This window comes from Oncorhynchus nerka, linkage group LG10, assembly GCF_034236695.1.
Source record: "Oncorhynchus nerka isolate Pitt River linkage group LG10, Oner_Uvic_2.0, whole genome shotgun sequence".
Classification (NCBI taxonomy): domain Eukaryota; kingdom Metazoa; phylum Chordata; class Actinopteri; order Salmoniformes; family Salmonidae; genus Oncorhynchus; species Oncorhynchus nerka.
Window position 1 is genome coordinate 80,800,814 of NC_088405.1, and position 12,989 is coordinate 80,813,802.

General features: G+C 41.9%; 1 protein-coding gene across 1 annotated transcript; it reads left to right on the plus strand.

Moving 5' to 3' along the window:
* Nucleotides 1–1,095: 1,095 nt before the first annotated feature.
* ncf1 (neutrophil cytosolic factor 1) lies at nt 1,096–12,169 on the plus strand. The gene is made up of 11 exons (XM_029671524.2): nt 1,096–1,206; nt 1,473–1,553; nt 1,694–1,769; nt 4,043–4,208; nt 4,953–5,011; nt 5,171–5,293; nt 5,654–5,761; nt 6,905–7,022; nt 7,206–7,319; nt 7,469–7,644; nt 11,621–12,169. The coding sequence occupies exons 1-11, from the start codon at nt 1,135–1,137 to the stop codon at nt 11,764–11,766; spliced, it is 1,239 nt and encodes a 412-aa protein (XP_029527384.2). The 5' UTR covers nt 1,096–1,134; the 3' UTR covers nt 11,767–12,169.
* The last annotated feature ends 820 nt before the right edge of the window (nt 12,170–12,989 follow it).

Below are 12,989 nucleotides of genomic sequence, written 5' to 3' on the forward strand. Positions count from 1 at the left end.
TCAATTTTAGGTCCCCACTAGGACAGTAAAACATATGCTGTTTTTGTGTCTTTCTTTTGAAGTTACCATTCTGCTGCATCCTGTGTAAACCGTTTTTGTTTACAGTTACTCTCTACAGAATCCAGCCTAGGCTATCATTAACAGAACAATAAAACTATTATTGGAAAGAGGAAGCACACACAGCAATATGAATTTGTTCGGGTTTCTAAACCGTTTTTTGTTCCTTTTTACCAAATTATGAAACTTTCTGAAATCACAAACCTTGCTGACGTTCAGCGTTGTAAAAGTCCCGGTGAAACCCAACATTTGTGGCAGCAAGGTTGCTGTGAACAACACTGAGGAAAATAGAAGTGAAGTATGTGCTACTATGACCCTCTGATTCATTCCTCCTAGTTATATCTTCCTCTGCATTTGGTTCAATGATCTGAATTGTATTCCCCCTAGCGTCTCCTATGGCGTAGTCAGCTATGATCTATGGATGCTGTATTAACTGTTATTTTTAGATTGAATGTTATTTTAACATTGATCAGAAGCACATATATTTGTTTAGCTCAAAGAGTCAGTCACCCCTCTGTATACACTTGCCATGTTTCTATATCATGAAAATCCTTGTTAGTGTTAAATGTATGTATGTACATTACCCCGATAAGTGATGCATATAACTTCATTTCTACTGAGTAGATCTATAACAACAACAATATCTTCAGAGATCTGATCTGTTTATTTCTTTGAATCAATATTTGTTATCTCTGTGAGATAAATCAATAAAAAGCTGTAGTGAAATGCACTGTATTCTTGACTATAACAGCTTTATAACTTAACTGAAGTATATTTGAGATGATGGCCTTGAATGAACTCTGAAATCTCACGCATGACGCATAGAAAAAAAAATACTGACATTATGAATTGACCCAATGAACTCATGGATGATGGCAATAAATAGGATCTGTGCAATAAAAGTTATTACCGTTTCTCAGTAAAAGACCAGAGTGATAGCTACGTGAGGATCCCAAGGTATCTGTTGAGGGACGACCTCCTACAGGGGGTGGCTGCTTTCTGAGCTCACTGTGTTGCTATAAAGCCATCTTCCCTTTTCACCCAGCACTCTTGATTATCACTCTTCTGCATCTCACAATGGAGGAAATCTATGTCAGGCATGTGGAGTTGCTGGGCTTTGAGAAACGCTTCTTCCCCAGCCAGCACTATGTGAGTTTGAGACTACCATTGTTGACCAAAATACACAGTGGTTCATTGGAGGTTCATGCAGTACTTGTGGTTGTTTCACAGACACAAATTAAGCCTGGTTATAGACTAAAAAAGAATGCTCAATGGAGATTCTCAAAAGAGAATGCTTAAAAATATTTTTCTTAACATTAAATTGCTTTGATGACATTTTTCATTCAGCAAAAGTCATTTCTGATGAGCATTTGATTGGAGTTCTTCACTTATGTTTTTGACTACTTTATCTGAAGGTCTACATGCTGATGGTGAAATGGAATGACCTGTCTGAGAAGTTGATCTATAGAGGGTATCCGGAGATCTACACTTTTCACGTGAGTAGCTGCCTCACACAATTGAATAATCTGAAGGCAAAAAGTAGGAAAGTTGGACAGCTGTGTAAATGCTTTTGAATGCCTGCCTTCCTACTACCCCCACTGATCTGCAGTCAGTTGATAATGTGTCTGGGTTATAGAAATCCCTGAAGGAGATGTTCCCCATTGAGGCGGGTGACATCAATAAGAAAGACCGGATCATCCCTGCACTACCAGGTGAGGACATGTATCTGCTCTGCGGCTTACTCCTCCACCATGATAGCTGATGTGTGGTTAGCGTTCTGGCACTGGTTGCCTGCAGGTTATTAAGTTGTGTGAGGCAGCTACACACGTGAAAGGTGTAGATCTCCGGATACCCTCTATAGATCAACTTCTCAGACAGGTCATTCCATTTCACCATCAGCATGTGGATGAGGTGAGTTTCCACCTTACTATGTCAAGCACTTTGAGCACCTAGGTGGAAAATCATGGTTAAAGAAAGTATTGATGTCTCGGCAATTTACTATAGAAGTGATGTTGTAATCCTAGTGTCCTTCGAGTGATTCCTCACGAAACCCAGACAAAAAAAATCATGATTTTCACAATGTAATCCATAGAATAGGGATGTGGAGAAAGGATTGTTGACATGTATTTGACATTTGTATCTAAAAACATATGATAAATAAATTATCAACGTTGGCATATTTATGACATTATTGGCCTTACCCAGGCCTCATTTAAGATTCCCTAGTGTTTCATAAATAGGTGCTACAAGGCAAACATTGGTGTCATATGAAGTTTTACTGCTTGCTCTGTAATATAATTAGTATTTAAATTTCAATAAAAAATATTAACAATTTTGGGGGGAATGATTTTTCAATATATTGTTGAAAATTATACTATGCCAATATCTCCGGGAAAAAATGGGCCATAACTTTAAAACTAGCAGAGATCCCACTCTGGAACTTTGATATGCCTGTATGTTATGTTCGACAATATATTGACAGATTCGCCAAATAAAAAATTGTATATTTTCAATATTCATGTTTTATATTTTAATATTCATACATTTATTTAAAAATACAAAAACTTACTGTAATCAAAATGCTACTCATGTTACAGAGCAAGCGTGGTAAAGCTTCTTAAGACACCTTTTTTTGTTTTGTAGCATTATGGAGTCTTAAAGGAGGCCTGGGTAAGGCCAAAATGTCATAAATATGATTAAAGTTGATTAATTATTTCTGTGTTATGCTTTTAGAATCTAATGTCAAATATATGTCAACAATCCTCCCTCCAAAAGGACTGTTCTATGGGTTACATTTTGTGAAGATCCCCAAAATCATGGTCCTTTTTTATTTGGGTTTTATGAGAAATCACTTCTTTGCCTTTTTGCTTCATTTGAAAACATTAAAAAGTATACAGGTAAGTGATGAATGCACTTGGGTGAACAGACAAAAAATAGGTAGTGTGTTTGTGTTTTTTCTCAGTCAATGCTTTGTGTAAGGAAACACCTGCTGCTGCAATCCAGATGTGACAAATGTACTTCTCGTTTTTTAAACAATTCTAATCAGTAAACCATAACTAATTCTAAATGAATTCATGGTTCTGGGTGGATCTGATAGTGCGAGTCGGCTTGGTTGGTTTTGGTCAATACCTCCCTGCTGCAAATGTCACTCGCTCATAGTACGGCCCCTCCCCCGCCTGCTAGAGCGGCACCTCTCTCTATGCTCTCACGCTTTATCAGCTCCAGTTAATAAAAGAGCTTAAATGAATTTTCTGCTGCTTCCCACATTCGGATCAGACTGGGTCTAGATCTGACCAGGTCTATACGGAACGGGTCTCGTTGTCCTTTCGTCCATTTGGAACGGATCTGTATTTACATGTTTTATTTATGCATGTAGGATCTGGGTGGGAAAGCCACAGGTCCATTTTGGAACAGGTCCAACTTTTTGGACCGTGAAGACCTCTACTTTACACTTAAAAACTGATGGGTAGTGATTCTGTATGTTTAACACAGGCATATTACATATTTTACACTTTGGATTTTATCAAACATTTTCATTTCTCCCTAAAGGCAGCATGTTTTTAATCCGAAGGCTGTGACCACTTGTGATCCAAACCATATTATTTAGCACGAAAACAAAACTAACTAACACAAGGACTTTCCCTCAACAGGGCTCAAGTGGTTATTAAGGTTGTGTTGATGCAACATGGGAAAGCAGAAGTTGCAGACAAACCTGATAAATTGCAGACAAACCGCATGAGATTTGTTTGGAACTTCTGCTTCCCCATGTTGCATCAACTCAACGTTAAACTTGAGCCCTGTAGATGGAAAGTCCTTATGTTAGTTTTGTTTTCGTGCTAAATAATGTTTTTCACAGATAAACATGTAACATCTACATCCACCACTGTAGTATTCAGTTTTGAATATTCCATTAGAAGGAATTGAGGATCTCTGTTTTCTCCCTTTCCTTTGGTCACTCATTCCCTTTGGTCCCACCTTTCCTCAGCGCCAAAGTGGTTGGACAACCAAAAGAGCACAGAGACCAGGCAGAGCACTCTGGCTGAATATTGCAGTTCTGTCATCAACCTGCCCCCCAAGATCTCCCGCAGCCAGCTGGTACGCAGCCTCTTCAAGGTCCGACCGGAGGACGAGAACCCACCCGCTCAACACCCGTCAGTACAACTACAAGCAGTCTCACTACACTGTAGCTACATTCTGATTCTCTACCCTTCTTCATACATTTTAATACTTTTTTTGTACTGGTCCCCCGTGGGAATCAAACCCACAAACCTGGCACTGCAAGCGCCATGCTCTACCAACTGAGCTACACGAGAAATATGTACTCGTACACTCGCCATTATGGATTTAAAAATAATTGACTGGTATGAGGAATATGGTGGCAACTCCCTCCAGCCATGTATGCACCAATCCATTGCTTTGAAATGCATGTGGAGGAGTGAACCAGAGGAGGCTGGTGGACAGAGCTATATGAGGATGGGCTAATTGTAATAGCTGGAATGGAATAAATGGAATAGCATCAAACACATTTACATCGAGCCGGTCCTCCTATAGCTCCTCCCACCAGCTTTCCATTGAATTAAACATTGTACACCGTTCTGTCATACTGAACACACCCCTGGAGAAGGGTAAGGAGTTGGAACGCAGCCTGTTTCATTCCAGGAAGATGTTCCCTTCCCTCTTCTCTCGTTCACCCCCTTCCCAGATCTGATAGGACTGGATGGGTGAAAAGCAATATGGCGGAAACTCAGTGGAGTTATTGCTTACGCCTACCCTGTTGTATCAGATCCATGAATGGAAATGAACTAGGGAAGTGGACAGCTTCCTGGAATGAAATTCAGCCTGTATTACTTTTTCCTTCTGGATTGATAAGTGAGTTCTCAATGTTTCCTATGTAGTTTAAAAAGAAATGAGACCTTTGTGGTGTCCAATGACAAGACGAGAGACAACACTTCTGGTAAGAGCCTGTCTCTTGTCTTTACCCTTTTTATTAACCCACTAATAGACATACTTTTCTAGCCAAACTTGAGGGAATATGGGCTCTCGTGTGCTATAGTCCTGCTATAAAGAGATCTACCGTAAAGATTTAAGAGTGTAATTTTTGTCGTCTGTTCAGAGATCTCTGGCCCCATCATATTGGAAAGCTACAGGGTGATTGCTGACTACAGCCACACCTCCAAGTATGAGATCACCCTGCATATTGGAGACTTGGTGGAGATTGTGGAGAAAAGCCCAAATGGTGAGTGTCGACCCAAAGAATGGGCCCAGTCAAGAGCAAAGCCATCTGAAAATGTAGTTGTTGTAATATCAGGGTGTTGTAGTCAGTGTACACTAGATGATAGCACCAAGCATGAACCATGAACATTTTGCATGAAATGATAGGCACAAAAGTGTGCATGTGACAATGTGCACTGAATGCAACATACATGGTGATCCCTAAGGTGATCAACCTATTGCTGCTCCTGGGTGATGTTCAATAGGCACAAAACAACAGACTGAAACAGGGAGAGAGTATCTGGACCTACCCCCAAAAACGTTTAACATTGCATTCCCTACTGAACATGACCTTAGTGTTCACTTGACCCCTCTACCATGGCAGGTTGGTGGTTCTGCCAGTGTGATACCAAGCGGGGCTGGGTGCCCGCCTCTTACCTAGAGCCCCTGGATGGACCAGAGGAGTCGGAAGAAGCCGATCCCAACTACGCAGGCAAGTCTCCCCACTTGCCAGGGCTCCAGCTAAAATAAGAGCCAGGGAGGATAATGGTGTCACTAGTGATGGGGGGGATCGATAGTTACATATCGGGATATTATTTTTGATGATACATCATATAGTTTTGACAATATCGCAATATTGTTTTTGCGCTAGTTGGCTGTACCTGCACCCAAACTCGTTTTTCTTTCATAGCCTGTTTTCCATTTCTTTTTTATATAGGGGGACACTTTTATTTCCATGATTGAGCCAAACTTATTTTCTCATGGCGCTCTCTTGTTCCTCTGCAGCAGACATATGGTGACAATATGTTTGGAATATCGAATCGCAATGAAATCACAATATTGAATCACAATACATATAGAATTGTGAGAATCTTAATACATATTGTATCTGCACCTAAGTATCGTGGTAATAGCTTATCATGAGGTCCCTGGCAATTACCAGCCTTACTATCTACTGTGAGCGGACCAAGTAATTTGGCGTCACTCTAAAGCGGGAAGGTGGAATAAACGAGTCAGGAGTAGGTTTTCTTGATTGAACACAGTTCTCTATTGAGGGCATTTGGTCAACACAAACAGTCCAACATAATCAATGAAAATCTTCCAAGGAAAAACATACATCTTCTTCTCCGGATGATACCGGAACACAATAGGCTTATCTTTAAACTACAACAAAAAGTCACGGGATTGTCACCGTCTTAGTGGTTCTTCCTGGATAGCTCCTCTCTCTCGGTGGCCATCTTCCAGAGATAGTTTTCCCCCCCTTTCTGCTGGTTCCATTCTCTCTCTTATAGGGGAAGGAGAGTATGTCATTAGTACCGTCAGCTGTGCTTAATTGCCTCTGGTTACCTTGTCTCCCATGCCTTGTTGAGATACTATCCATGAGCCCAGCCTGCCCTCTGGTGGTCCTTCCACACTACATTTTAGTCATTTACATTTTTATCTAATATCTGTTGATCCGTGATACTGTTTTCAGTGAGGTCTCATGAGATTTGTTAAGTTTTGTGTTCGCAGTGTACATAGTATAATATCAACTTTATACGGAACAAACTTTAAGAAGTTAGGGAAGTCTTTCCTCTAGGTGGTAGACAAGCGTTGACTTCGAGCTCATAATTCCAATGTGTGTTTGTCCCCACAGGAGAACTCTACATAACCACCAAAGCCTACAAGGCAGCACAAGATGATGAGCTGACTCTTGAGATGGGGGAAACTATTGAGGTCATTCACAAGCTCCTGGATGGATGGTGGGTGGTCAGGTATGTAGGCTGATTCTGTACTCTTCTACTCTTCCCTCTATCTATTCGTCTCTATGAAAGTCAGTCCACAGTCAGGCAGCTGTTTGGATCAGTAGTAACTTACATATTTTCTACTGTTGTATCATGTAGCCACAAACACACAGTGTTTCTAAGTGCTTGTTGGGTGCATATTGTCTTGGATAGGAAAGGAGAGGAGACGGGACACTTCCCCTCAATGTTTCTCTACAGAACTGGAGAGAAGAAGGACATGGTGTCAGAAGAGCTTGTGATGAGAAGACAGACACCCCCACCCAGACGGTAGGACTACGAACTTCAGGAAATTACTTCCTCTATGGATAAAGAAAGTTATGAGAGCATAAAAACTCTTTCCTCTATTGATGCTTCTCTTTTTAACGTTTTCTTTTAACTTCTCATTTCCTCTTTACACATTTCCTTTTGGCTTTCAGTTCAACAATCCGCAATGCACAAAGTATTCACAGCAAAGGGCGCCAGCGCATCAGCCAGGACACGTACCGCAGGAACAGTCGCCGCTTCCTGCAGCAGAAGGGTGGCCGGCCCAATCAGCCCAGGAAGACGTCCAAGGCCTCCACACAGTCCCCGCTGCAGGACTGGAATAACAGAGGTATACCTAGGGTTGCAAAGGGAGGGTATATTACTGAAAACCTTCCAAGTTTACCAGTAAACTACTAGAATTTTGGTATCAGTTCAAGGATTTTATGTCATCTATAACAAGACATCTAGTGGCCCTTTTGGGTACTTCACATTATCACAGGTGTCTAATAATCTCTGTCCCTCTGTGTGCCTTTATCACATGCAAAATATATTAAATAATTGAATAAGATTTTAAAATAGAATGACAAAGTTGTAAAACATTATCCTAAATAAAAAAACATCAACATAGTCAATAGCAGAGGGTTTCAGCATGAAACACTAAACAAAAATATAAACGCAACATGTGAAGTGTTGGTCCAGTATTTCATGAGCTAAAATAAAACATCCCAGAAATGTTGCATATGCACGAAAAGCTTATTTCTCTCAAATTGTTTGCATAAATGTGTTTACATCCCTGTTAGTGAGCGTACATCTCCTTTGCCAAGATAATCCATTCACCTGACGGGTGTGGCATATCAAGTAGCAGATTGAAGAGCATGATCATTACACAGGTGCACCTTGTGCTGGGGACAAAAGGCCACTCTAACATGTGCAGTTGTCACACAACACAATGCCACAGATGAGGCCGGATCAGTCACTTGAAATAAATTAGGCCCTAATCTATGGATTTCACATGACTGGGCAGGGGCGCAGCCATCGATGGGTCTAGGAGGGCAAAGGCCCACCCACTGGAGAGCCAGGCCAAGCCAGTCAGAATTAATTTTTCCCCACAAAAGGGCTTTATCAGTTTCATCAGGGTCTCAGACGATCCCACAGGTGAAGAAGCCAGATGTGGATGTCCTGGGCTGGCATGATTACACATGGTCTGCTGTTGTGAGGCTGGTTGGATGTACTGCTGAATTCTCTTAAACAACGTTGGAGGCGGATTATGGTAGAGAAATTAACATTAAATTCCCTGGCAACAGCTCTGCTGGAGATTCCTGCAGTCAGCATGCCAACTGCACGCACCCTTAACTTGAGAAATCTGTGACATTGTGTTGTATGGCAAAACTACATTTAGAGTGGCCTTTTGTCCCCAGGACAAGGTGCACCTGTGTGATGATCATGCTGTTTAAATCAGCTTCTTGATATGCCACACCTGTCAGGTGGATGGATTATATTGGCAAAGGACAAATGCTCACTAACAGGGATGTAAACAAATTTGAGAGAAATACACTTTTTGTGCATATGGAACATTTCTGGGATCTTTTTTTTTTCAGCTCATGAAACATGGGACCTACGCTTTACATGTTGCGCTCATATTTTTGTTCAGTATGTTTGTTGTCAATAGATACAGGCAAGCTCCGCTCTAGTCACTCCTTTACAGCTCAGCTGTAAGGAACTTTGTGACAACTGCTGATGTAAAAAGGGCTTTATAAAATAAATTGGGTTGAGCTCAATCTAATAATCCCACGTGTTTGAAAGATAGATACTACCCCGTCCGAGACCCTGCTTCAAACAGTATCGGCAATGGCCATCCCGGAGATGTACACTGAGTATACCAAACATCAGGAACACCTTCCTAATACTGAGTTGCACCCCTCCCCCGCCGTTGCCTTCAAAACAGCCTCAATTCGTCGGGGCATGGACTCTACAGGGTGCCGAAACGTTCCACAGGAATGCTGGCCATGTTGACTCCAAGGCTTCCCACAGTTATGTCAAGCTGGCTGGATGTCCTTTGGGTGGTGGACCATTCTTGATACACATGGGAAACTGTTGTGTGAGTTCTTCACACAAGAACCTGGCACCTACTACCATACACTGTTCATAGGCACTAAACATTTTTGTCTTGTCCATTCACCCTCTGAATGGCACACATACACAATCCATGTCTCAATTATCTCAAGGCTTAAAAATCCTCCTTTACCTTGTCTCCTTCCCTTCATCTAAACTGATTGAACCGGACTTAACAAGTGACATCAATAAGGGATCATAGCTTTCAACTGAAATTACCTGGTCAGTCTATGTCATGGAAAGAGCAGGTGTTCTTATTGTTTTGTATACTCTGTGTGTATTGCAGTCTCCATAAAAGTAGCAATGCATATGCCCCGACCACCTGAGGATTTAGCTTTTCCTGTGTTTTGAGGGGTGCAAATTCTACTCACTTAAATATCACTGGATTGAATGCTTTCATTTTACTCTTGCGACTATTTCCTACTCTTGCGTATATATATATGACACGCAAGAGTAGGAAATAGTTTACCTTAATTGCCTACCGTTTGTATATATATATATATATATATATATATACAAACGGTAGGCAATTAAGGTCACAGTTATGAAACCTTAGGACACTAAAGAGACCTTTCTACTGACTCTAAAAAACACCAAAAGAAAGATGCCCAGGGTCCCTGCTCATTTGCAGATGTGGCCATGTCCGCACTGTGAGACGCCTAAGACAGCACTACAGGGAGAAAGGACGGACAGCTGATCGTCCTCGCAGTGGCAGACCACGTGTAACAACACCAGCACAGGATCGGTACATCCGAACATCACACCTGTGGGACAGGTACAGGATGGCAACAACAACTGCCCGAGTTACACCAGGAACGCACAATCCCTCCATCAGTGCTCAGACTGTCCGCAATAGGCTGAGAGAGGCTGGACTGAGGGCTTGTAGACCTGTTGTAAGGCAGGTCCGCAACAGCGTCGCCTGTGGGCACAAACCCACCGCCGCTGAACCAGACAGGACAGGCAAAAAGTGCTCTTCACTGACGAGTCGCGGTTTTGTCTCACCAAGGGTGATGGTCGCATTTGCGTTTATCATCAAAAGAATGAGCATGACACCGAGGCATGTAATCTGGAGCGGGATCGATTTGGAGGTGGAGGGTCCATCATGGTCTGCGGCGGTGTTTCACAGCATCATCGGACTGAGCTTGTTGTCATTGCAGGCAATCTCAACGCTGTGTGTTACAGTGAAGATGTCCTCCTCCCTCGTGGTAACCTTCCTGCAGGCTCATCCTGACATGACCCTCCAGCATGACAATGCCACCAGCCATGCTGCTCGTACTGTTTCGGGATTTCCTGCAAGACAGGAATGTCAGTATTCTGCCAAGGCCAGCGAAGAGCCCAGCTCTCAATCCCATTGAGCACATCTGGGACCTGTTGGATCTGAGGGTGGAGATAATTTCCTCCTGGAAATGTCCGGAAACTTGCAAGTGCCTTGGTGGAAGAGTGGAGTAACATCTCACAGCAAGAACTGGCAAATCTGGTGCAGTTCATGAGGAGATGCACTGCAGTACTTAATGCAGCTGGTGGTCACTCCAGATACTGACTGTTACTTTTGATTTTGACCCCCCCTTTGTTCAGTGACACATGTCTGTGAAACTTGTTCAGTTTATGTCTGTTGTTTAATCTTATGTTCATACAAATATTTACACATGTTAAGAAAATAAACGCAGTTGACAGTGAGAGGACATTTCTTTATTTGCTGAGTTTAGTACCCCTTGTCTAAAGAGTGCAGTTGAGCGCAGTTGTATAATTAAAGGTAGCCTAGACAGAGGAACGTGGGTGGTTGCAGCACTATTCCACCTCTTTATGTTAATTTATTAAAGTTGCCAAACAGTATATTCAAATGAGGCCCAACTTTTTAAAATTTCATCTCAGAATATTTAAAACTACCTCATACTAAGAAAATGTATATATGCGTGCATTTTAAGACAAAGTGAAATGTTACAATTAATTGAATACCTGAATTCCTACATGCCTGAACTTCATTAATTATTTGTCTCTCCCAGTACAATGTATTGTGTGCTATAATTCAGTCAATATCTGATGGATTAAAACAATTCTAAAAGTTTGGAGAGTCTTCATCCAATGTCCAACTGTTAGATTTATCAGAATTGTATTTTAATTATTTAGATGACCGTAAAAGGCCTTCATAATTCCCTAACCTCTATAGATTGACTTTAATTAATTTAGGCCTGGTTTATTGTGTTGTTTTTCAGACAACATGCCAAAGACAGCGGGCTCTAGTCCAGGGGGTGAGCTGAAAGGGGCTCCCATCATCCCCCCTCGGCCCAGTCCTGAACTCATCATGGAGCGCTGTACAGAGAACACCCGCAAGAAAGTCAGTGTCCGCAAATCGAGCTAAGCTTTAAACTGTGTGGATCTGGACTCCTGTCAGCAATGCAATCAGAGATGGGTTAATGTGCGCATTACAAGCTAAACAGCCGATAAAGCCAACCATGTGTGCCATAGAGGGCATTTTACATTTTGTTCTAAATGTTACCACTTAGTACTAGCTAACTGCTTATGGAGAAAGTAAAACAATCGTGAAAAGTGAATGTATGTACAAAAGCAAAGGTGTATTTGTTTTTCTAGGGTCATTTTTCTTATTGTTACTTTTACGTATGCAATGTTTTTAATGTTTTTTGATAGTGTGTGGTTGTTAAATGTGTTTGACGCAGTATGCGGTTTTTGGAACATAAGATTAGTTATTTATTTGTTGAATTTAGCCATTTGTAACCTACAAAATAAATAATATATTCAGAAAATGTTCTGCAGTCTGCATTTTTATCTTCTCTGCTCATGCTCCTTGTGTGTGTGTGTGTGTGTGTGTGTGTGTCTGAATGAATGAATGATTCTAGCCTGGTCGCTCCGACGGGATGTAGCATAGTACACATTTTTTGGGGTACCTCAAATTCTTGATGTTACAAATGGTATGGTTACTTAAGACAGAATGTTAAGACGGAAACTAAAGTAGGGAGGTGGGTCCGGGAGGATGGGTGTTAGAATCACACTGGGACTAACTTTAGCGAACCACAACTATAACATCTTGCAACTATACTGAACAAAAATATACACACAACCTGTAAAGTGTTGGTACCATGTTTCATGAGCTGAAATAAAAGATCACAAATGTTCCATAGGCACAAAAAGGACAAATACTCCTGTAAGTGAGTATTTGTCCTTTGCCGAGATAGCCCATCCACCTGACAGGTTTGGCATATCAAGAAGCTGATTAAACAGCATGATCATTACACCTTTGTACTGGGGACAATAAAAGGACAATCTAAAGTGTGCAGTTTTGTCACAACACAATGCCCCAGATGTCTCTATTTTTGGGGGGTGGGATATCCAATTGCGATCTTGTCTCATTGCTGCAACTCCACCACTGGCTCGGGAGAGGCTATGGTCGAGTCATGCGTCCTCCAAAACATAACCCGCCTAACCGCGCTTCTTAACACCCGCCCTATCCCGGACGACATGGGGCCAACGACTGGTTGTGACACAGCCTGGGATCGAACCTGGGTCTGTAGTGATGCCTCAAGCATTGCGATGCAGTGCCTTAGACCGCTACGCCACTCGGGAGGC

What these genes read in the sequence shown, in the direction of transcription:
- ncf1 (XM_029671524.2), top strand. Translation starts at nt 1,135, where the DNA reads ATGGAGGAAATCTATGTCAGGCATGTGGAGTTGCTGGGCTTTGAGAAA. An exon ending in CGGAGATCTACACTTTTCAC is followed by an intron (nt 1,554 to 1,693) that starts GTGAGTAGCTGC and finishes TCTGGGTTATAG; the next exon opens with AAATCCCTGAAGGAGATGTT. An exon ending in GATCATCCCTGCACTACCAG is followed by an intron (nt 1,770 to 4,042) that starts GTGAGGACATGT and finishes ACCTTTCCTCAG; the next exon opens with CGCCAAAGTGGTTGGACAAC.